Source organism: Hippichthys cyanospilos, chromosome 19, assembly GCF_059441005.1.
Source record: "Hippichthys cyanospilos isolate Australia breed blue-spotted pipefish chromosome 19, RoL_Hcya_1.0, whole genome shotgun sequence".
In the NCBI taxonomy this organism is placed as follows: Eukaryota; Metazoa; Chordata; class Actinopteri; order Syngnathiformes; family Syngnathidae; genus Hippichthys; species Hippichthys cyanospilos.
Genome location: NC_142387.1, coordinates 11,822,661 through 11,847,874, shown reverse-complemented (window position 1 = coordinate 11,847,874; position 25,214 = coordinate 11,822,661). Strand labels below are relative to the sequence as shown.

The following is a 25,214-nucleotide window of genomic DNA, read 5'->3' as shown; positions in this document are numbered from 1 at the left end:
GTTGTTTTCTAAAGGTCTTTAAACGCACCTCAAAATGATACTTTCTAAAATATTTCAATTGAGAGATAAAAAAATAACAATATACAGTCACAAATCCTGTTTTCCAACTGTTATTATCACACATTAAATACCAAAATCGCGGCCAAAGATCTTTCAAGAAAAATCTAGCTGTTGTTTGCAATAATTACAATACAGTATAATAACGTTTTCAACACCTAAGAACATTAAGCAAATAATTGATTAGCCTAAAAATGATAGAGAAACGTTTCCGCTATCTCCTATTAAACAAAAAAGCAGTTACATAATGCTGTGCTGCCACCAAGCGGCCGAACGTAGACCTACACTTCAAAATACAAGAAAGCAGTTCACATGCTCGTTTTTTTTTTTGTTTTTTTTAAATCTTCTGAAATTTGGGAGAAACGTTATGAATGCAAAAAATCAAAAAGAAAATTTGAGCACTTTCAGCCACCAAACAGTTTTAAATTTTCTGTCATCTGAAAATGATAACGACATGCTGTCATGGTCTAATGAGCCTGCTATTAAGTTAAATAATTTATCATAATCTTGATAATAATGACACACATGAAAAAAATATGGAGCTTTACAGTGCGCCTTGTGTTCAAGATAAATTTTTAAATTATAGGCCAATCCTTTATTTTTTTTCAATTCTCGACGGCACCATCTGCCATTCTCATGCAAAATTCAAAACATGGAAAAAGAACACTGCCTCCCATCTGTGTTGTGATCTGAATATTCCACTTTTATATCATTAAAAAAAAAGCCGATTATGCCCAGGCTTCATTGCGCAGCGGGTGGAGCCTAATGTTTGACTCCGCCCACACCGAGTCTAAAAGCAATTTTTGTCTGCTTTGAAGCTTGAAGATTTTTTGGACTTTATTGAACATAAAAAATAAATGACTATTTTCCCTAAACCAAACACTAAACTCAAACATCTTGGAAAATTAATGGCGGGCCAAAAAATGGCCCCTGGGCCGTGGTTTCGGACACCCCTGACCTACACACTCAGGACCAACATAGATGCCTCCATTTTCAGAAAAAAAAATGAAATAATACAAATACCATGAAAATGATCAATTGACTTGAGTCCGGCTCATCAAGCAGTATCGGTGTAGTGGTATCGGAGCATGTTTAACACATTAATAATTTCTACCATTTCAATTAATTCTGGTGTAATTATTTACGATATGGTCAGATAAATGTTTTTCATTTCTCTCATTTGTCCTCAACTTTTAAAACACTTTTTTTTTGTTGCCAATTCTGTTTTTGAATTTTTTTTTTTACCGTCCTCTGATTTCTTAACTAGGTAAATGTATGCCGATAATGCTTAGAATTTATTTCCCTTGACAGCCATAATGGTCCTCTGACATTATGGCATTATTATTATCTGGCATTATGGTACAAATTATGGAAATTCCTTAGATTTTTTTTTTTTATATCATAAAAGAAAAAGTAGAAAAAAAAACTGAAATTTCCAGCAGGATTATAACCCGTAAAATTTCAAAATGCAACGATTCTGACAATTCTACGTGATTTCAGCTGGACGTGCAAGATTTTGTGTGCAAAAATAATCATTGTCCAAATTTTGGACCATATAAAAACATTATAATTACAATTTTTGAGATGCATTTTAATAGGATTCATTACAATGATTTTCCTGCGATTTTTGCAACATTCCGTTGAGCGGAGGTCAAACTATATCAGTCAACAGAAAATTCTTCATTGACTTGTGTTTCACCTCAGGACAGTAGGTGGCGGTAGAGACTAGGAAATGGCTCTATATGTATGGATAGAACTGAACAAATTGAGTGGTTAAAGGGAGAAAAAAAAATCATAAATGACTTTAATTATTCCACCTTTTAAATAATTTACAAAATTGTGGAAAAATGCAAAGTGTGTACAAGATTTAAATGCATTATTTTAAATGCGTATTTTAATGAACTCACAGGGAATTTACCACTTGATTATGAAATGTCTTTTGAAGCGTGTTGGGATCGGTGGGGGTGCAGGGGGGGGGGGGGGGGGGGGGGGGGGGGGGGGGGCGGAAGCAAAAAAGCATCACAGGCTCCCGTCGCCTCGCCATTAATCCTCCTTCTCAACCAGGCTTGTTCTTGTCTCATCTTCCTTTATTCTCCGGTGCCGGGCGGCGGCGATGCTGGAGCGGTTCCGGATGTGATCGGCGTGGATCCCCGGCTGCAAAAATGAAAGCGACGCGGCCATAAAGGCGTCGAGGCTCCACGTCGCAGATTATTTTGACCGGCGGAGATATGAGGAATCCTCGGACCGATTTAGCCTTGACATTCTGGCTATTCCTAGAGGTGAGTCAACCTCGGCGTTGTTATTTTTAACTTCATATGACATCGCTACAATGTCGATTTGAACATTTTCCCTCCATGCGTTATTAATTTTTTTTTTTACCCCAAATAAAAATGTACCGCTGTTAGCGACGCTAACAAAAGCCCTACCAGAACAACAGCAATTTAATTTGAACTCCCTTGGTATCATAAAATCACGATCCACAGAGGTCAAATTAGGACATGAATAGGATGCAGGGCATGTTTTTGTCAAATCGGCTTGATAATAAAATAGCAAACAATATTTAAACTGAAACACATCCAAACTTTAATATTGGCACTCTGCATCGTTCCACCGTTTTGTCAATACGAAATATTGCTGAAAGGTTACATGTGCAATATATTTTTTCTATATATATTTCGTCTATATAGGCTCCATTCACTTGTGCAAGGCTGTTATTTTTTTACCGACGATTTAAAAATAAAATGTATCATCTGAAAAACTTTTTATTTAACCTGTATTATTTCCAGGAAAAGCAGTTGACTACAAATTCTTATTTGCAATGTCCATCTGGCTTTTCATTTCTAAGAAGAAAATATTGCTTTGGCGCTAACTGATAGCGTCTTGTTGCCAAGTGACATGTCGAATTTAGGGGAGGAGCTTACAAGACATAGCCTTGTCCAATCGAAATAGGTCATTTGGCGCCATCTTGTGGCAAATTTTTGACCTAGATTTGTGTCCACTGATTTGTCAATTTTGTCTCAGCCAAGTGAATTACATTCCACCATCATTTGAAAGTAATATCATCTACTGAGCACACAGTAGCTCCAAGTGAGCCAAAAATATTGACCCCAAAAAATGTCCACTAGAGTGGACACAAATGAAAATGCTGTCTCAGGAGGATATATCGTCAATTTTAAACCTTTTTGAGCGAGTGTCAGCTTCTAACAGACTTTTGCTAGCTCTGCTGGTTTAAGAGAGATGCGGAGCACACCTTGGACGATATGTCCACCGTTGTGTCCATATTGTCTCAGCAAGACAGCAAAATGAATTGCATCCCAACCAAAAACAGTAAACGTCGTTGGAAAGGACAGAATGTCCTCTACTAAACACACCAGGACTAAATCTGATAAGCCGAAAAATATAGACTAAAAATAAATGTCCACTAGAGTGGACACAAATGAATAAGATGTGTCTCCGGAGGATATATAGGCGATTGTGAAGCTTTTTTTGGTGGGTGTCAGTTTCTCGCAGACTTTTGCTAGCTCTGCAGGCTTAAAGGAGAGATGGAGCACAGCTTGGACGATGTGTCCACTGTTGTGTCCATGTTGTCTCAGCAAGACAGCAAAATGAATAGCATCCCAACCAAAAACACGAAACGTCATTGTAAAGGACAGAATGTCCTGCACTAAACACACCAGGACTAACTTCAAGAAGTCAAAAAGTATAGACCAAAAATAAACGTCCACTAGAATGGACACAAGTTAAAAAGATGTGTCTCCGGCGATTGTGAAGATTTTTTTAGTGGGTGTCAGGTTCTCGCAGGCTTTTTCTAGCTCTACAGGCTTAAACGAGAGGACACACCTTGAACGATGTGTCCACTGTTGTGTCCATATTGTCTCAGCAAGACAACAAAGTGAATTGGGTAACAATGTAATTGGAAAGACCAAAATGTCCTCTACTTAGCACACAAGGACATAGTAGGGAAGTTCCAATAAGCAATAAAATATAAACAAAAAAATAAATGTCCACTAGCGTGGACACAAATTAATAGGACTGGTCAATGGAACCACGAAAATTGTTGCTTTACTGCCATCTAGTGGTTGTTGATGGCAAGGTTAGTTTGCGATATTGGAGATTTTGAAGGCCCGCTGTGGATAACAAAAGGGCAACAAAACGAGCCCTAAGGTTTTTTTCTGAAGTTAACCATCCCCATTTTCTCCCTACAGCCCACCGCTGACACTTATACACATTTATTATTAAGTAGAATCATTATTATTTTATCATCAGTCAGCTGACGGAGCTCATCCATTTTAAACGAACGCTGGAAGTGTGGTCGGAATCAAGCCCTTCCAACGCTGCCATGTTCACTTTGATGTTTAAAACCAAAGGCGACTCGACGCCACTCCAACTCAACCCGTTCAATCCCGAAGACGTATTTTTACGTATTTTTCAAGATTCTTAAGACATTTAATCCTAAGGACTCTGTTTTTATTTCTTTTTGAGGAAAACTATTTTGAGATGTTCCTTTCCGCTAATTCCGTATTTTACCTTCATTGCTGAGAATGCACACATTATTAAAGTTGACGCCGTCAACACGGCGTTTTTATGGAAATATAATTCAGAGCGGCACATTCCGTGTGCTATGGAAATGTGAGTAAGGTTTGTACATAATGGCAGCATAAATAATATATCTAAATAATCTAAGTAAGAAATCATCTATAATTAAGCATTTATACATCTTTTTTACTTTTGTTTCTCTGGAATGCTAATAAAAGTCTGGGTCAATTTGACCCGGAGCATATTTAGTCACCCAAACGTGTCGGAAATGTGTATAATCTAAATCCAATGTTTTGTTTTAACTAGTGATTGATGTTCATTACTCACAAACAGCAATGATGTCTCTGGGTCAATATGACCCGGAGGAATATGCATATGCAAGTCTCAAAAACTCTTTGTGTCTTGATCTGAAACACACCCACAAAGTAACAAGGCAACATTGTGTAAGTTATAGCTCTTTGATACTTTTGCTTCTCTGGATTATTAACAACATCCTGGGTCAATTTGACCCAGGTAATATTTAGTCACCCAAACATGTCCAAAATGTTTATTATCTCAAGACAGTGTTTTTTTTTTTTTTGTTCAACCTGTGACATATTAATGTCTCAGGAACAGTAATTCTAGCTTTCGGGTCAATATGACCCGGAGGTGTGCATTCACTTAAAAGTGTGTGAAACAAGAGTTTCTCTGGAATACTAAATTAAATAATACATATAAAATAAAAAGTTTCTGAAGCTTTTGTATAGCTACTGAAAGCCTAGATTTGAAAGTCATTTTCCAACGGGTCATGTTGACCCACAATATAACAGAAGTGTTAAACTTTGAATGTACGTAGTTGGTGTGTAGTTGGTATTTCTTGGTGTGTTATGTACGGCAACCCAAGAGGCTCGTCCGCTGCAAAATTGACATTCATGAAATTGCTATTTTGCAATGAATGGCTTCATGTTCCAATTAATTTGCTCTTCATTCGAAAAGCCATATGTAATGTTATATTTCCCGATAGATTAGACTCTCCTCGAGTGAGCCCTAAGTATCGAGGCCTGGTATCGGAGCTACAGTAGTACTTCCGAATGTCCGTGAGGCAGCTAGCTTCATTATTGATCGCACGCCTTTCACAAGCAGCTACTACAAAGGCGCCGGATGCGCACACACACACACACACACACACACACACACACACACACACACTTGTGCCTCGAAAGGGCTTAATGTTCAGTGTAGAACCATTTGAACTATTCAACCCCCATCCAGTATCCTCTGGCTAAAACCTCCTAGCAGCTTTTACCGCTTGTGTAAGAGTCATTTTTGTCCCACGGGAGCACAGAGAGGCGCATTTTCCTCTTCCGTCCGTTCTTTCGCTCCAGCTAATTGGAGGAAGACAATGCACAGAGCTGGATGACGGCCATTGGATAGCAATTAAGCGCCGACGCCGAAAATGACTTGTTAATTAAAAACTCACCATTCGGATTTAAAAAAAAAAAAAAATACTAGGCTATTGTGCGATAGCGAAAATGCTGAAAAAATATTGAAATATGGAATGCCATCCATTTATTTTCTCTAGTCGCTTATCCTCACTAAGGTCGCTGGCTCTGGCATATGAATTTAATGAGCTGACTTTTAAATGAGGATAATGTCAATGTATTTTGTTAATGGTGCCGTGAGAAATGAATCAAAGTTTTATTGTGAGTATTTTAACTCATTCGATGCCAGGGACGTATTTTGACCTTTTTTTAAGCGTCCAGATATTAAATCCCAGATACTTAAGTATTAAACCCATACTTAAGTACATTAATTTCCAGATACTTAAGTATTAAATTGATACTTAAGTATCTGGGATTGAATGTCTGGACTCTTAAAAAAAAAAGTGAAAATATGTCCTTGACATTGAATGTTAATAATGGAAAATGTGCATCGGGTATTTCTGCAAAATGGAATTAAAAAAAAAAAATAAATATATATATATATATATATATATATATATATATATATATATATATATATATATATATATATATATATATATATATATATAATTTATATTTAGATCTTAATGAATTTATACATATTTTTTGTATTTTTTTTGCTATATTTTTAAAACTCGACCTTTGATTCACATCTTTTCAATTCAATTTCATAATTGTTCCAAAATTTGACACTTTGACCAGATACACACATTTGCTTTACCAGTGGATCGCCCCCTGGTGGCTCATAAAATAACGGCATATAAGCCGCACTGGACAATAAGTTGCAGGGCTCAAATCACGAGAAAAAAGTTGCTGCTTACACTCCAAAAAATACGGTATTCAAAATGTTTTATTTTTTTTCTATACAGTGGATTACAACAATTGTGGAATCACACATTTGATAAAGAGGGAATTTTATTCGGTGCAAGACTTATTTATTTACCATTGTGGTGTAATGTAGATCTTGAAAACTATTTAACATGGATGAAAACACAATACTGCAAAAAAAAAAAAAATCCTCCTCACTTTTTGAGGACTTAAAAAAAAAGACCTAAATAAAGACACATTTTCACACATGAAAAAACCCCACCAGCATCTAAGTTTGGATTTTGAACTCATTCCGAACTCGCGGGGACCAAGTGCGACTCTTGGGTGGTCCTCTGCCCAGGTCTGCCCCGGTTCTTCTCAATACTCTCAGCCTCATCTTGCAAATCAGATCAAGCCGGCAGTCTTATGCGCGCACAGGGAGATCATTTCAAAGGCGGTTAATTAAGCAGACAGCCGGCGGCGGCACTCGCCGTTCTCATGACGGCAAAAGGGAGCACTCAAGGCTTTGCAGAGGACTCAACCGTTAATCACGAAATTAGATATGGAGATCTCCTACAAAGTGGTGCCATGATATATACAGTCAGACTCATTTTTTATCATAGGCCACATTTATGTCGGAGGGCCGTTATGACTGTGAAGTCAGATAAATCTTAACTCATTCAATGCCAGGGGCGTATTTTCACGTTTTTTTAAGAGTTCGGACATTCAATCGCCGATACTTAAGTATTGATTTAACACTGACGTATCTGGGAATTAATGTCCTTAATGTATTGAAGTATGTACTTAATTATCTGGGATTGAATGTCCAGACTCTTAAAAAAAAGTGAAAATACGTCCCTGGCAATAAATGAGTTGAATGGAGCGGCACCTTGAGATATGAGCTTCAACACAGATCGCCTGCACGTTAAGACGTAAGAGCAGCACCAACAGATTTTCAAAATAACGCCGACACACTTGGATTGTTAGAATATTGCAACAACACAACAGTAACATGCACGATTGCTTTTACTGGTGTAGAGTAGGCATGGGCCGCTGACGTTGACACTTAATATTTTGGGGTTTAGTGGCATCTGAAACATCTCAACTGTCAACTTCAAAACATGAACAAAAACAGAAAATTTTGTATAAATGTATAGCCGTATAGATGAAAAGATTAAAAAAAACAAGGGACCCACCCAGAAGCGTTGCTGATTCATTTTTCATGCTATAAAGTTTACAGTTTGAAGCGCAAAATACAAAATAAAATGCATTTTTCCATAAATGGGGGGTCCTGAAGCTATGGAGTTTAAAAAAAAAAAACTCAAGTTTTTGGTGCAAATAAAATAATAATAAAAAAACACAAATACCGAATATCATAAATCCACCAAGTGGTCATATTGGCCTGTACCCATATACCAATATTTAGAAAACCATATACAGTACTTTAAAAAGTCCTTCTCATATAATGGGGAATTAGCATTGACGCTAAAGTTAGCTAAACATAATTCACACGTAGCATATCTGCTTTGACGTGTATTTCTTTAAAAAATTGGTAAATTACCACACCAAGAATTTTCAGCCAACATTTTCCCATCAAATGAATGCTGTATCTATTGTGATAAGATGTTTTACCGTCTTGTCTTTTTTACTTTCACAGGCTGTAGAAGCCAAAAAGTACTGCTGGTATTTTGAAGGCGGATACCCAATATATTTCATGTAAGTACCACCCGTTTAACCGGCACTCGTGGACGCTAATTCGGAAACCTAACGGTTAACCGCCAACCCAGATGTCGCTCGTACGAGGACTGCTGCGGGACCCGCTGTTGCGTGAGAGCTCTGTCCATCCAGAGACTCTGGTACTTTTGGTGAGTACTCAACCGTCACAAATTGGAACGTTTATTTCCGCTTTACCGATCGTCCTTTTCGTTGTTGGTTCGCAGGGTGCTCCTGATGATGGGCGTGCTGTTCTGCTGCGGCGCCGGCTTCTTCATCCGTCGAAGGATGTACCCCTCGTCTCTGAGAGATGAGCCCGCCTTCAACGTGTCCTTCACTAGACACTCTGTCACCACGCCGGGTAAATAGGACTGAACCAAAGTCCGTTCGAAAGCAATCGAAAGCATATGGTTGATTTAGCGGATATTCCGGAGGAAATAAAATACTTTATTTTTCTCATCGGAGGACATTTGCTATATGTGTGCTATATGAACGATGGTAGCGGTAAATTTATCGGAGAAGATTACGTAAAACGTAAATACGTACGAATGTTTGGAGCGATAAACCAATCAGAGAACATTATGTGATACGTACAGTTCATTCATTGGCAGTGATCAACCAATCAGAAAACGTTATATTATACAAATCGTGTGTATGCTGGTAGCGGTAAATTTATCGGAGAAGATTACCTAAAACGTAAATACGTACGAATGTTTGGAGCGATAAACCAATCAGAGAACATTATGTGATACGTACAGTTTATTCATTGGCAGCGATCAACCAATCAGAAAACGTTATATTATACAAATCGTGTGTATGCTGGTAGCGGTAAATCTATCAGAGAACATTACGTAAAATGTAAATACGTACGAATGTTTGGAGCGATAAACCAATCAGAGAACATTATGTGATACGTACAGTTCATTCATTGGCAGCGATCAACCAATCAGAAAACGTTATATTATACAAATCGTGTGTATGCTGGTAGCGGTAAATCTATCAGAGAACATTACGTAAAATGTAAATACGTACGAATGTTTGGAGCGATAAACCAATCAGAGAACATTATGTGATACGTACAGTTCATTCATTGGCAGCGATAAACCAATCAGAAAACGTTGTATTATACAAATCGTGTGTATGCTGGTAGCGGTAAATCTATCGGAGAACATTACGTAAAATGTAAATATGTACGAATGTTTGGAGCGATAAACCAATCACAGAACATTATGTGATACGTACAGTTCATTCATTGGCAGCTATAAACCAATCAGAAAACGTTATATTATACAAATTGTGTGTATGCTAGTAGCGGTAAACCGGTCAGAGAACATTACGTATTACGTACGATTATATGGCGATAAACCAATCAGAGAACATTACAAAATTCGTACCGTATATACACTCGCAGCGATAAAGCAATCAGAGAACGTTATATAAAATGTGCAATACGTACGCTGTCACCAAATTGATCCAAACTTTATCAGTTAACAAAAAATCCACTAGCTTAATGCTAACGTATGATGCAAAAATGCTAACATAAATTGCATTACTCTCATATATATGTGTCTGCTCTTTCCAGTTTCCCAACAGCCGGGAAGCATGCCGGGCTTCGGCGTGAACGGGATGACGGGTGGCGAGCCGACGCTTGCCATGACGCACCCCGCTTACCCGCCGCAGCCAGGCTCCGCCCACATGATGCTGGCCTCCTATCCCCCGCCGCCATCTTACTGCAACCACCCGCCGCCATCCTATGAACAAATTTTCCACAGCGGGGACAAGAAGTAACATCCTCAAGCACAATCAGGAGAAGAAGGAAGGCGGCCATTTTTGTTTGAACCTTAACTGTTTTTGTGAGAACAGTGACTTAAAAAAGACTCTGAAAAAACACACAGGCACACAAGTCCAAATTTAGATGCGCACCCATTTGCATTCACCACTTATTTTGTCTTATTTTGTCAAGTGGATCATGCGGATTCACTGTCACCAGATTCCTTTTGCCTTCCAACTGCACAATGTATAAATTCCATCCAAACACGCCATGTAATAAAAAGCGTAATATGACTAGTGCCAATATGTCTTTTTTTTTTAATATCTATCTATCTATCTATCTATCTATCTATCTATCTATCTATCTATCTATCTATCTATCTATCTATCTATCTATCTATCTATCTATCTATCTATCTATCTATCTATCTATCTATCTATCTATCTATCTATCTATCTCTATGTTGTTGTTGTTGTTGTTTTTTTTGTCCAATCAAATTTTAGCTTCTATGCGTTGTTATATCAGCATGGCGTTCGTTCAAGTTACGATAGCAATTACGTTCAACAAATTGAACCAATGACATTTCAATTTACAATTTCCGGGTTCTCCTGACAGGTATGTGACGTGACGCTTTTGCGCCCTCTGATTGGTTCAGAGCTGACCCATTCGCTTTAATTCATTGACGATAATGTAGGGTGGACGGCAAGACGCAACGCTCAAATGGACGCTGCGGGACTTTTGTTAAAGCGGATTAATTTTTTTTTTTTTTGTAATACAAACAGAAAAATAACATGGAGAGTATATTGATAACTTCGACAACGTTTGTGGTTGGCTGGCAGCTTCTTTACCGTTAAAGGATTTATTCGATAAAATTCACAGGTGTCAACAATTAACTATGCTGCTAGCAAACGCGGATAGATTTGACTCTAAGCATCTTTGGTAAGTACGAAGAATATTGTTTAGTTTTATATTCATGTGACATGTTCATAAATAAAACGATGGTTAACTGTCTTGCCGTTGTAAAGAAATTTGAAGTTTAAGAAATTATAACTGTAGTGTTAAAAATCAACATTTAGTGCACGGAAATGTTGTTTCAGCTCTCACCCAGTCTCGAAAGTCAGTACCCGATACTATTTTCAAATATAAGTGTTTGTAAAGTCAACTGTTCATATTATACCCCCTGAAAGTTGCCAAATATGGTCAAGAAAAAGTGCATTTAAAACTTTGGTATTGGTGTGCCACAGAACTCTTGATTAAGTCCCTCTTTGTTTCTATCAAACTGTATGTATATTAAAATAAAATGCGTTCGTATTTCCACATCTAAAAAAGTTAAAAGACTTGAGCCACAGTGGTGCTTTTTTTGTAAAATATAATTCAAAACAAGTGGTACATTTTATTATTTTTCCCGTGTTTACGTTACACACACCAGTTGGTCAAACAGGACAGACAACATTTCAGATAAAAACACAGAGAGGGACAATGGACATTCAGGACAAGATCCCATTATGAGAATTAAGCATTCATGTGCATTCATATGCTGTCGGACACAAAAATTACTCCATTAGCAGCGCTAACTAGTGCAAACTAATTGCTGACATTGTTTTATTTTGCTAATATGTAAGTGGTAAAGGGATTTTGGTCTGCTACACTACCTACTATTTCAAAGTACCATTTTATTTGGTACTTTTGTGTGCCAAATTTGTGTTTTTGCCACCATTTGACATTTTTTTTTAATTGATGGGTTATCATCAAACATGCATGAATGTGTTTGGCTACTTATTAAAAACACACACAAAAATACCTCCAGTATGAGACAAAAAAGTAATTAAAAAAATACAGTATAAAGGAAAAATAACATAATTGACAGGACGTGAACCACTTGAACATGCATGTGAATACAAATACTTTATGTCCACTACATATAGACTCCACATACATATTGTGTTTCTTGGCCATATTTTTAAAGGATATGTGACAGCTGTCTCGCTTTTATTCTCTTTGTCTTTACAATTAAGACAATTCACGTCACTTGCATAACACATTACTGTACGTAGGATATTTCCTCAGAAAATAGTAAGCACTGTGGACAGTTGTTCTTCTAGTGTACCCAAGTTGTCCTACCAGCGAAGATGAAGACGAGTACACTCCAGCGACTTGTCATAGGTGTCCAAATTAACTGCGCGGATGACAGGGGCCCCTGAAGTTGACCCCAAATGTAATTTCGTTCCCAAAAAAAAAAATGCTTTTAATACTTTGGCGTTGTGAAACGATTTCAGCTTATTCTTGACTCCAGCAGATCAATGTTCAAAGGCGGGGAAACAGGAAGCTTCAGGTGCGGCCATTTCTGACAGGTAGTGGATGGTTCCCGCCATACCTGATGGGTAAAAATGAGATTATTTCTCTTAGGGATATACTTGGAAAGTTACGTTCACAAAGTAAAGTCATATGACGCTTTGTAACAATTTTGCCAAACTTTTTCCATGTTCCAATCAATTTGCTCGTAATTTGAAAAGAAAAATGTACTGTTCCTGTCCCAGCACTAAAAAGCTTTAAATTTATCCCATACGCAAATTTGACAATTGATGACATAAAATCTAGATTTAGAGAGTCTCATTGCTAAAACATTAGACTTCTAGGAAGGTCTAGGGCATAGGTGTCGAACTCCAGTCCTCGAGGGCCGGCATCCTGCGTGTTTTCCGGTTTTCTTCCCCCAACACACCTGATTCAAATGATTAGCTCATTAGCAAGCTCTGCAGGAGCTTCAAAATGATCCCAATCATTTGAATCAGGTGTTTTTGAGGGAAAGGGTTTGAAAACATGTAGGATACCGGCCCTCGAGGACTGGAGTTCGACACCTGTAGTCTAGGGGTTAGATTGCCCTATATGTCACAAAATCTTTGTAATATCACAATCGGTGTGTAATTTGAAGCTGAAAGTTTAGTCTGATGCCCCTAAAGCAAGGTAGCCCTGACCAAAGAGAGAGAGATAGAAAAAAAAGTAACTGGAACGAGTCATGTCTGCAATTGCGTGGTCACAACAACTCTGGAGATCTAATCGGAACCAAGTGGGCGAGGTGTTTGCGTGTAGGCGATACATCCTACTCAATTTCTCTTTTTCGTTTACAAATTCATTCTTATGCAAGAAGAACATGATCACAGAAGAATGTGCAACATGACAATAAAACGAGACGCCAAACGTCAAAATAAACCATACCTTACTAAATAATGTATGGACACGGACGCCTTGGAACTATTTGGTTTTGGAGTTCTTCCCAGAAATCGTGTCACAACAAACAGTGACAACTCTTTCCATTGCACAACCGTAACCCTCTAAAAATGACTTAATTACGCTGACGTTTTGTTGGTAGTTTAGCGCAGCCTCTAGCATAAATTAGCCGCTAGCTAGCAGCACTTGCGTCCCTCAAGAGCAGTCGGATTACTTGTCAAGCACAGACGTAAATCAAAACTGCTGACAGCCTGACACGGTTGCCGTTGCTACTGATCACTTTTGAACACATCAGGCTGAGTCAATTGGGTCTACCTACGTAAATATTAGATACCTTCAAAAAGTGAGTACGGTCTATCGGGGATGCGGCAGCCGTGGGTCCCGTAATCCAAGCACCACTCGGCAAACTGAAATAAGAAAGAAGCATAACGTGCTTGAAAAATCCATGATTTGGTGCTCAGCTGAAGTTGTTGTACCTTGCAGGCACGGTACAGGTACTTCTTCTCCTGGGTCAGCTTATAAAGGGATAGGAAGGCGTAGCCGTTGCCGGCGGTGCCGTGGCAGATGCCGTAGCCTTTTCGGAGGAGACCTCTCTGCCAGATCACCTCGCCGCATTCCACCGCTTCCTTCAGGTACTTGTCCTCTTTGAACACCTGCAAACAAACACGTTTACATGAATTAGTTGGTGAAAGAGTTTCAAGGGTTGTGGTATACACGGTATATACCTTTAAAATATTTAGTGTCGATGAATAATATGCTGAGGAAGGAAAATGCCCCGATCAAAATCTGAGGTTGTACAACTTCTTTGCAAGGAGTGCAGTGAAGTGCAAAAATATTTATGAAATGGTGCTGCAGTGTCTTATTTCGGACACTGGGTGGCAGCCATGTAATTTTTTACACGATGGAAAACGTTTAAAAACTCAGGAAAAAGTAATGCGAAATACAGAAGCGCTGCATGCTAACTGCTAGTAAATAAAGTACATTTAAAACGTTTAAAAACTCAGGTAAAAGTCATGCAAAATACAGAATTTAAAAACTCAAGAAAAAGTCATGCAAAATACAGGAGCGCTGCATGCTAACTGCTAGTAAATGAAGTACATTTAAAAGGTTTAAAAACTCAGGTAAAAGTCATGCAAAATACAGAAGCGCTGCATGCTAACTGCTAGTAAATAAAGTAAATTCAAATAGAAATAAAAAACTGTTTATAATACAACACGGAACAAAGCCGAGAGACGAGACACGCCTGTTGTAAATTTTATCTGCACCGTATAGTAGCACGCCGAAGCTAGATGCTAACGTTGAATGTTCCACTTTCTATCACTGAAGCGAAGTTATTTCGCTCAAATATAACAATTGGTCACTTTTGCTCATAACTTGCAGTTCTCATCTGCGCATTGCTTGTAAAAGTAAGAATTTTTGTGTGTTGTAACGTTCGTTGTTGTCGGGCACGGGGAAGAACTGAAAGTCAGTTTTTAATCGAGTTTCGCGAAATAATCGGGCCAGATTAAATCCCGTGGGCCAGATTCGGCCCGCGCACCCTATGTTTGACACACCTGGGCTTCTAACATTGAGGCGGAGATGAGCTTCATGTAGATTCGTGACGGAACCGAGCGCACTTAACGGCACATTTGGTGCCAAGCGGCTCCTTAAGAAAGACGGGAGGGAATACGCCAACAATTTATAGCTTACAGCGGATGTGCGCGCTGTGCAAAGTCGGGCCATTAAAATGAAATATAGTGAGCGTGACACAAATCCCTTCTTTAGTCTGCTTGTCTCGCTCAGCCTCGACGGTTTTAGAAACGGGTGAATCGCAAGTTGACAGCGGGTGATTTCGTGTTCCATTAAAGTTGCAAAGGGGTGGGGTGTTTCTATTGGATTGACAGAATTAAAACTTTTATGGTAGGTTAAGGTGAGAAATTTGGGGAAATTTGAATTATGGAAATTGAATGGGATGAGAATTGGAAAAAAATGGGTCTGGACCAAAAAAAGGTAAAATTAATGGGCGTTAATGGGAATAAATTGAGATTTTTTTGTGTAAGAAATGTTGAATTTTGGGAAAACCATGAATATTTGGAATAAGGAAAGTACAAGCATTCATGAGGTGAATGTTTGGAATGTGTTAAAATTGGAACTATGTGAATCGGATGAATTATGAGAAAGAAGATGCGCGCTAAAAAGTGTGAGGTATAGAAATTAAAAAAAAAAGTGTTACGTTGGATATATTTGCTATAAAATGCCAATTTTTATTTTAAAAATTTCTTAGTTTTTTCTCACTAATTTCCTAAAAATGTTGAACTTTAAAAACAAACCTTTCTTAACTCCTTCACTGCCAGTGATGAATATTCACGTCAAAGATGCATTTTACCGGGTCCAGCAGTGAATGGGGGGTTTTAAAGCTTCATCATGGGATCTTCCATGACAGCTTTCTCACCTTATAAGCCATGATGAGCACGTGGATAACGCCAGGTGCTCCGTGGCACCAGTGAACCAGCCGGTCGCTCTCATTGCTCAGCGACGACGGGAAGTTCCCGGAACGAAATCTCTTGTGACGGACGTAGTCGATACTGGGTCGAACCAATTCCGACAGCGTGTCCGGGTGGACCCTCGCTCCTGGCTGAACGGAGACAAAGACATCAAAATCAGGGCTAGTATTCGCCATATTGCTGTATATCCGCATCAGCCAATTAAGTGCGTCATTACGCCTCTGGTCAAGCACTTAGATTGTCTGTCATGGAGCCTTGCTCCACCAATCAGTGATGAGAAGCCATATATGGCAGTGGTCCCACACGCAAGCGCCGCAAGAAAAAGAACATGTTTCAAAGTTAGCCACTTTAAAGAGACTCTACCGAACTTTTAACCGCGAAAAGCACATTGAATTACCTTGTGTATTAAATGCGTTGGATAAATTTGAATTCTCCAATCCCCGCTAGCCTTCGAGGCTAACCTACGCTAACAGGAACCGAAGCTAGCTGCTTATTTGCGACATTTCCTTTCAAATAAAATCTTTCTACACCCAGTGATTACTTTGGCTGAGGTTGAGTAAAATTAAGTTAGCGTTCTGCAGGTTGAGGGGAAGGTGAGCGAAAAGTGTTCTCACACACATGCCTGTGTGTGTGTGTGTGTGTGTGTGTGTGTGTGTGTGCATAAGTCGCAGGTGTAGTTTTCTGTCTCGTTTGAGAGAGCCATAGCAACTTAAAGAAAGTTTAGTGTTGGGCTTTGTACTATGCAAAAATATTCCATTTTACTGCAATGAAAATCCTTGATTCCCTAATATATATATATATATATATATATATATATATATATATAATGTTTTACCTGCATGAGCATGTAAAAAATTCCAGCTAGGCCATGAGCAGCACCAACGTACTGCTTCTTGTGCCACTCATAGATCAAGGGGCAGCGTTCCGTCTTCTTTAGCTCTGCTGACAGATTTTTCCCAGACTCAATAATGGCGGTTACTACCTAGGACGGAGAAGGAAAGGCGTGATCAAAGTTTTACAATCAAAAATGAAGCTTAAGTTATCATACCCAATAGTGGTGCAAGCGTCATGCGCTTATGAGTTAACGTTAGCAAAATTGAGCAACGTCGCGTCCGATAAAACAGTTTAACTGGGCCGTAAAGCCGAATGCTCGCAGACAAACTATGAAGTGACTGTCAAAGATGACTGCAGACTCCCAAAACACCAAGAAAAATAAAAAGCAAACAACACTTCCTGACTGCACCCGCAGGCATGGTTTGATAAAGGCAATGAGCTGTGGTGCCCAGGCCAGATTTATGAGTCCAAATAACGGTTAACTGCACTGCAGTGCCGCAGGAAGCGGCTGCTCCAAAACAAAATGTTATTTTTAGTCCATCCCCCACCTATTCAGTTTGAGCAATTCATCAATTCTGGTATTGGTTTAAACTTGCTTCTCAAATGGGATCATGTGTGTATTTTTCTTTTCAAATTAAGAGCAAATTGATTGGAACATGAAGCAACCTACTGGTAAATGTTTTTCTCGTGACGCTTTTGCAAAAGGCAGTACGTCTATTTATTTTGTTGAGTTTTCTATCTGTCAGTAGTCACCGCTCATGAATTAAACCAGGCAAAATAAAATAAATAAAGCAGTGGTTCACCATTATTTTTTGCAAGAAATGAGAAAACATGTTGCGCCCCCCCCACCCCACTTGCGGTGATTATAGATAATATTTTTAATTATAAACATTATAGAAGCATACCTAAAATTGTATCATTTTTAACATTAAAAAAAAAACAACTTTTAATATTTACTATTTACAGTGTTTATACAGGTTACAGGTTAGAAGCATAGTAATTTAATGCTTCTTAATGCGTGAACAGTAAAAACAACTTCTTCCATCTTTTGTTGACTTGATTATTTTATTGGAACATAAATCATCAATCATATATATGCATATATACATTTATCAAATTTTCTTCTATACAAGATTGTATTCAACTTTTACAAAAATTTTACAATTTTCAGGTTTTTTTTTATGTTCCATAAATTGACACCTTGAACAGATACATACAGTGGATTGCCCCCTGGTGGCTAGTAAATAAAAAAAAAAAATGGATAAACCGCATTGGACTATAAGCCGCAGGGCTCAAATCATGAGAAAAAAGTTGCATCTTATAGTCTGCAATTTCCGGTAATTAACAAGCGTGACTCACTTTTGAAATGGTGGCCTCATCCGCGGCGTTGCCTCCGATTTCCTTGTTGACATAGAGCAGGGCGTACAGGTAGCCGGCTCGTCCATACAGCAGCTCGTCCGGCATCTCGGAATCGGGACCGAGAACCGAACGCTGCAGCTGGAGGAGCCTGAGGCGCGGAAAATAAATAAGTCGCCCGAACGGGATCAAATCTGTTGGAAGGACCGACCTTGAAAGACAGTCGCTGCTGTCGGTGGCGTTGCCCAGCTTGTGGTGGACCACCGCGCCCACCGCCAGCGGCCCGGCGTCCCCGCAAAGGAAGGTCACTTTCCGACCGTTTAGAATCCTCATTGATCTCTTGACATAGTCCAACGCTCTTTGCAGGTGCGCCACGTCATTGGACCCACGGTACAGCTGCACGTACAGCAAAGCGATCCCTGGATGGAAGAGGGGGAACGTTTTTTATATTGGAGATCGTCGGAGCACGAAGGACATCTTCGCAGGAGACGGACCTGTCCAGCCAGTGTAAGTGGAAAAATCATGGGGGTCGGCGGTTTTGAGGCCCTCTTCCATTTGCTGAAGTAGATCTTTTATCTTACTCTGGACCTTCCTTTGGAAGGATGAGCTGACCTGAAGGGGACAAAGTACAGTAGATTCATTCGTATGTAAGACTAAGCACATTGGTAACAAGGAAGTATGTTTATTCTTTGCTACAATTTTACGTCTCATTGTAATACCAGAGTGCCGCAAAATCCGAGAGAAATGATGGATTGCGGTGTTTCCTCACTATAACTCAAATCACCTTTTGAGGCTACATTATACTAGGAGTCCAAACTATGGCCTGGGGGACATTTTGGGCCCACCATCCACGTTTTAGCGGCCCACAGGACTAAAATTACATTTTTTATTCAGCCTGAAATGCTAGCTTTACTCATGAATAGGTCTGATGGAAGACAGCGTATGCGGTGTGAAAAATTCCCAATTTGCCCCATCCCCTTTAACAGAAAACTTTGATGTATTTTTTCACATTTAGATGAAATGTAAACACTTGATTGATTTCCACTGCGATAAAAAATTACTGTGTAAGGTGAGAAATTTCCCAGCACCAAAACATAAACAATAATGCAAAAAAAAATACAGTGGACACGGTAAATTAAATGTGTCATGGAATGAAAAGAAAACACATCAGAGGAAAAATATACAAAAAAAAAACAAAACTATAAACGATCAACATCTATTCCACGGATTTCGCTTGCCGCGGTTGATATTTAACGTAACACCAGCGATAAACGAGGGACGCTATACAATAGCTCTCCATCCAAAATCTTCGATAGTAGAGTTCATTCTATAAATTTAATCCATCCCAGAATATGTTCATGCCCTTCAGTCAAGCAGAGTCAAATTCTTATGTAAAACAAAGGCGTCATTAAAAAAATAAAAGCAGGCTTTTGAAAGCAACTGCCAACATCCATGTTAGCCAACGCTTATTTATGCTAGGCAAGCATAAATCATCAAAATCCGCGAAACAACACAGTACCTCACCTTTCCTTCTCCGTCAAACGGTTCATTGTAATCCACTTCGGCTCCCGAATTGGACGTGAGGCCTCCTTGGTCCCAGTCAGTGTAGGGATTGGGAAACGATCGCTCCTCCATCTCAGCTTCTGTCACCGATATGAGCTTCAGACGCTTTGACATGTTGTCTCCCATTTCGACGGCGATTCCGGAGGGTCAAAAATCCTCCGTCGCTGAAATTATTAATAAAACGCGTTTCGTGAGGCACAATATAAACGACAGTTAAATCAAACGACGCAATATTATTACATGAAGTATTCACTGTATGTTCGTCGCTTTTTGTTAGTCTGTTGTTGCATATTAGTTCTTTATTTTAGATGGCAGTTCTGTTTTGTTTTTTACATTTGTTGTTAGGTCTGTTTTAGTAATAGTTTACCCGTGTTGGCTCACTGTGACTTGCTAAAAAAACAAGAATTTTCGTTGATTAATAAGGTAAGCCATTTATTTTTTTTAAACATGGTACACATTTCTTAATGTAACAAATAATCAATATTTTGGTTAAATTATAAATTACATTGTCTTCAATGGGGAATAATGACGCTCTAATTTAATAATGCTTCTATATAATATAATGTATATTCGGTCTGCACGATCATGGCCAAAAAACCTAATCATGATTATTTTGGTCAATATTGAAATCACGATTATTAATCACGAGGATTCATCATGTTATTCATCAACATCTCTATTTATTGACTTTTTTGTAAACAAGCAGTCTATAAAAAAGGCTTGATGCTTAGAAATAATAAACTAAAATAAATAAATGAAGTAAATAATAATTAATGGCCAAAACTTGGCACACAGGGCAACACCCCTAACTTAATTGCTGAGTGCAAACCAATGAAAAAAATAAGCCTACTTCGAACCTCATTTCAAACCGAATTTATTCCAATTTTTTCCAGTCGGATTTTTCAAAATGGGTCTGTTGGGAAACAATGCCCCCTGATGGTAGGATGGCAAAGTGCTTGATTTGATGTAATAAAAAAAAGTGCTTGACTTTTTAAATGGTAATATCGCCAAGGATCAGCTTAATTAATCATGGCAGCCAATATCGTGATTAAAATTCGATTAATTGTGCAGTCCTAATGTATCCATAATATATTCTAATCATGCTTCTATCTAATAACACTTTCAATTTAACACCGTGAAACATTGTAGTCACTCAAGGTCCAGCAAAGCATTTTTTTAAATAAACCTACAAGCTTTTTCTTGACTTGTAATTTCCCAACTAGTTATCAATGTATTGTGTGTATACAATAAAACGATGGCTCTCCTACAGCCTTTTAATGTAGCGTCACAGTCGTAACAGCTCTGTGGGAAACCATAACAAGCATTTAATTCTCACTAGGCCTACATTTACTCATCAAAGCACATTTGGAGGCAAAATTTGCGATTACCAGGATGTGATGAGCAGGCTCCGGTGTTCCCAGAGTGCGTGTGGATGAGGCAGCCACCAGGCTCCCGGTCGCGTCTCTCTCTCTCTCTCTCTCAGAGACGAAAGCTGGAAACCGCGGTCGAAGAAGCCTCCATCAGCTGCGGTCCCTCAGCATCCTCAAACCCTCCTGCGGATGCCACGGCAACTAAAAAAGACAACCCCCTCCGCCGCCGCCGCCGCCACACACGTACACACACTGCGTCCGTGTAACAATCGGTACCCGTCAGTACCCGGCGGCCCGATGCGAGCAGCTGACTCCGACTGTGAAAGGCGGCAGATGGTGTTGGTGTATGATGCTGTGATGTCGGGATTAGACATCATCGCGAATAAATCCACACATGCCGCCACCCACCCTTACGTAGTAACCCCCCCCCCCCCATCCCCCCTCCCTTTCAGCATCGTGGACCATTTGCATTCTGCAATACAAGTGCACAAGATAGAGCATCACATTAGCTGGGCCAAATAATGTAGCATAGCATTATCCTTTATTAATAATTAAGCTATTATACAAGCTCCTCCTCTATGGATTTTAATGTGGACCAGCAGTCACCATAAGACAAAATAATTCCTCAATGTTCCGTCATTATTATCATTTTTTTTTTTTTGTCATGCAACATCATCGGTTTTATTACTGGCTTGCTGCAAAGCTGCATCTTAAATGACAAGGCAGAATTGAATAAAAGTTGACAAAATAAAAGTAATGCGACATTTTGCAAAGGAGTCACCGAAACACAATTTCACCAATAAGCGGCTTCATGTTCTCATTCATTTGCTCTTAATTTTAAAATGTACTGTTCCTGTCACAGAATTAAAAAGCATTCATTTGGGTTTGCCAGTTCCCGCAGAAAGGGTTAAAATCCCACAAAAAAATCATTTGAGAAATGCAGCCATTTTATTTTCCATAGCTATTTCATAGTGCATCACAAAAAACGCACATTTATATAAAACTTAACAAAATGGCATAAAAGGTTTTGAAACTGACTCACAATAACACAATTCAATAGTTTGCTTCAAGTTCCAATTCATTCCCTCTTAATTTGAAAATGTACCGTTCCTGTTACGGTTTTAAAAAGCATGAAATTAGATTAATACCTGCAAACATTCCCTTAAGATCTGGCGTACCCCAATTGAGATTTACTAAGCTAGATAATGGTATTTTATTTTCAAAGGCTTTACTTTTATGGACTATTTCCTAGTCTACTTTTATCTCATGTATTGATTCACTAGCTAGGCTAAATAAATCATACTCCATCTATGCGAAAGAGTCAGAAAAATCACAGATATCAAAAAAGTAGTATTCCACTTGGAAACGTGAAAAAAACGTAAGCCAGGGATGCCGTAACCTGGGGGTCCACTGTATTTCCATTCATTTTGATTTTGCTTATGTGAAATGCGTGTTTTTTAGTACATTTCATGTGTCTTGTATTTTGTATATCTTGAATAATGGTGTGTTATAATTGCAGTGTATATTTTTTTGTACTGTTTCAGTTTTACAAAATATCACTGCTAGACCTAGTATAAAAAAAGCTTTTATGGAAGCACGCGCGTCCCCGTACACTGTTTGGCCTGACCTTTTTCGGACCACTCAAACTGACATAACGAAGCGATGGTTAAGAACCACTGAGATAGGCTTTATTGATAAAAAAAAAAAAAAAATGGAGTCGTTAGTATTACTCAAAAGATCATTGACCATGGAATCATGGAGCCAGTGAGGTAACCTAAACAAACTAATAATAAACTAAAGTAATATGTGTCGTAAGTGTGGAAACACTGCCATCCAGTGGTCACAGTTAACACTGCAGTACTGAATGGGCTTAATATTTGATGAGCACTAGTCAAGAGTGTCAGCTAGGCTCCATTAAAAGGTCTTTGACGAGATTTTTTGCCATGATTTTGTTGCTATTTTAAAAGACGAAAATTCCCGTCCATGGCACTGAAAGAGTTCATTGATATGCCTGGTAGTTGAATGATTGATTTGTAATAAACTACCCTCATTTGGTGGTTAATTTCAAATCAAGAATTTTCAAAAAAATATTGTGCATTTGTATTTCTTTAAAAATATAACTGCACATTTATACTTATTTTCTAAGTAGCGCCCATATTTTAGTTTAAATCGGACGTGTTCAATCGGAAAGATTTGATGTGTGTTTATAAGTGAGCAAAACCTGTTTTTCTCATTGAACCTTTGTTTTGATTTTAATTACACGTTTATTTTAATTTAACATGATAAATGTTCGTAACATCTGAATATTTTGCTAGGTCTGCTCCGAGGAAGAGCGGTTAGCGCGTCCGCCTGTCAGTGCCGAGATCCCGGGTTCAATTCCAGCTTTGGTCTTCCTGTGTGGAGTTTGCGTGAACTCCCCGAGCCTGTGTTGGTTCCCTCCCGAGTTCCAAGGACATGTATGGTAGGTGTTTTTGGCTCTCTAAATTGACATTGGTTGTTCTTCCCTGTGTGACCTGTGATTGGCTGGCAACCGGTTCGTGTCTGCTATTAACAGAAGACAGTTGGGATAGGCACCAGCAGGCCAGTGACCTGCCAATTATATATATATATATATATATATATATATATATATATATATATAAAGTGGAAAATGTGAAGTTTGTTTCAAGGTATTATTTTTGGGTGAAACTTAACTAACCAACCAATTAACTAATTAGATAAAGTTTATCACCTAGTTCCCTATGTCTATCATTTCATTCTAGACAAAATTAAATTTTTAGAGACGAAAATTGTTCCATCAGTAAAGCCTCCGTTTTAGGCTGTTTGAATATTATAGTGGGTGATTCTTTCTTTTACCGCTAGAGGGAGCTTGCGCACCACTCTGAGAAACGCCGCTTTTGCCTAAGCGAGAAATCACATTGAACTTGTTTTGTCATCTCTGTGGCATTTCAACCAATACTTATCTTACTGAGCTGTAGAATTTGCTTTGCGTTCTGGGACAAATATGACGAAAAAACAAAACTGTTTTCCTTAATATGTTCCTGCAACTGGTAACTACTTTGTCATCAAACTGCTTCATGACAGGGGTGTCCAAACTTTTTTTTTTTAATTAAATAATCATTTTTTTTTAATGATTAAAAACTAAAAATAATCAAGCAAGCAATTATACCAGGGCTGCCACTATTGAATATTTTATAATCTTTTATTCGTAATTGAAAATTGTGATAAAACATCTTACGAAACAATGTCTTCCCAATTTGTTTACCTACCAATTATACTTATCTATCATTGCTCAGTGATTAAAAGTACTGAACACCAATTACCGGAAAACCTTTTTAAACAAAAACCTTTCATATAAATAAGGATGTGTAGACTTTTTATAACCTCTGTATGTGCAAGTTAATGGTATTTAATTTCAGCATGTGGCCCACTGAAAAATGCGGCCGCAAATGACCCCTAGGCCACAATTTGGACAGCATGCTCTTGTAGATTTGTGTCCATTTTGTCTCCGCAAAGCTTAGTTGCATCCCGCCCAAACACGAGTCCTTTCCTGAGTCCACTAGGACTTAGTTGGGTATCTCCGGTGATACAAAAGACGTCGACCAAATACAAACGTCCACCAGAGTGGACCCAGAGGTTTACCTCCCCTCTAAATGACTCATCACTGTCCAAACCGCCAGCAACAAAAGTGAATACGCCTCATTGTGAAAATACCCAAATCGTCCCCGAAGTGTCAATATTTTCCAAAGACGGCATTATCATTCTCTGCTACCCAACGCTTTCCTTCGCCTTTCCTCATCGGCGCTTTTATGAATAATAACCGCCGCCGTGGGAATTGCCAGTCGATAGCGAATGAGGGGAAACGGATGCTGTTGTTTGCACACTGCGGCGCTTGCTTACTGCTGCATTACCCCCGCAAGAGAGGTCGGCCGCTTACATCGCCTTCCAAGGTATTACGAGATCCCGCATCGGCGCCGCGCATTTATTCCGCGCGTCTTGTGCTGCAGCGGGTGGACAGATTTCCCCGGGGAAGTGA

The 25,214-nt window shown here is 38.8% G+C and overlaps 2 protein-coding genes and 1 long non-coding RNA gene across 3 annotated transcripts in view; 2 read left to right on the top strand and 1 right to left on the bottom strand.

Annotated features, from left to right (window-relative positions):
• Positions 1 to 2,065: 2,065 nt before the first annotated feature.
• Positions 2,066 to 10,640, top strand: vopp1b (VOPP1 WW domain binding protein b). The gene is made up of 5 exons (XM_088442009.1): positions 2,066 to 2,336; positions 8,521 to 8,579; positions 8,651 to 8,728; positions 8,804 to 8,937; positions 10,159 to 10,640. Exons 1-5 carry the CDS (start codon positions 2,286 to 2,288, stop codon positions 10,362 to 10,364), a joined length of 528 nt encoding a protein of 175 aa, XP_088298135.1. The 5' UTR covers positions 2,066 to 2,285; the 3' UTR covers positions 10,365 to 10,640.
• A 1,059-nt stretch (positions 10,641 to 11,699) lies between these two features.
• On the bottom strand, positions 11,700 to 21,551 carry lancl2 (LanC lantibiotic synthetase component C-like 2 (bacterial)). The gene is made up of 10 exons (XM_088442007.1): positions 21,197 to 21,551; positions 19,770 to 19,972; positions 18,740 to 18,857; positions 18,457 to 18,664; positions 18,249 to 18,396; positions 16,891 to 17,037; positions 16,004 to 16,186; positions 14,049 to 14,225; positions 13,907 to 13,979; positions 11,700 to 12,721 (listed from the first exon to the last, which is right to left on the bottom strand). The coding sequence occupies exons 2-10, from the start codon at positions 19,932 to 19,934 to the stop codon at positions 12,645 to 12,647; spliced, it is 1,296 nt and encodes a 431-aa protein (XP_088298133.1). The 5' UTR covers positions 19,935 to 19,972; positions 21,197 to 21,551; the 3' UTR covers positions 11,700 to 12,644.
• The window catches only part of LOC148407919 (uncharacterized), a 7,718-nt gene continuing 977 nt past the window's right edge, over positions 18,474 to 25,214 (top strand). The window contains exons 1-2 of the long non-coding RNA XR_015868712.1: positions 18,474 to 18,752; positions 23,494 to 23,639. This is a non-coding gene — a long non-coding RNA (uncharacterized LOC148407919). The remainder of the gene's footprint in view (positions 18,753 to 23,493; positions 23,640 to 25,214) is intronic.

What these genes read in the sequence shown, in the direction of transcription:
- lancl2 (XM_088442007.1), bottom strand. Translation starts at nt 19,934, where the DNA reads ATGGGAGACAACATGTCAAAGCGTCTGAAGCTCATATCGGTGACAGAA. An exon ending in CGTTTGACGGAGAAGGAAAG is followed by an intron (nt 18,858 to 19,769) that starts GTGAGGTACTGT and finishes TGTCCCCTTCAG; the next exon opens with GTCAGCTCATCCTTCCAAAG. An exon ending in CACTTACACTGGCTGGACAG is followed by an intron (nt 18,665 to 18,739) that starts GTCCGTCTCCTG and finishes TCTTCCATCCAG; the next exon opens with GGATCGCTTTGCTGTACGTG.
- vopp1b (XM_088442009.1), top strand. Translation starts at nt 2,286, where the DNA reads ATGAGGAATCCTCGGACCGATTTAGCCTTGACATTCTGGCTATTCCTA. An exon ending in CATTCTGGCTATTCCTAGAG is followed by an intron (nt 2,337 to 8,520) that starts GTGAGTCAACCT and finishes TTACTTTCACAG; the next exon opens with GCTGTAGAAGCCAAAAAGTA. An exon ending in CAGAGACTCTGGTACTTTTG is followed by an intron (nt 8,729 to 8,803) that starts GTGAGTACTCAA and finishes GTTGGTTCGCAG; the next exon opens with GGTGCTCCTGATGATGGGCG.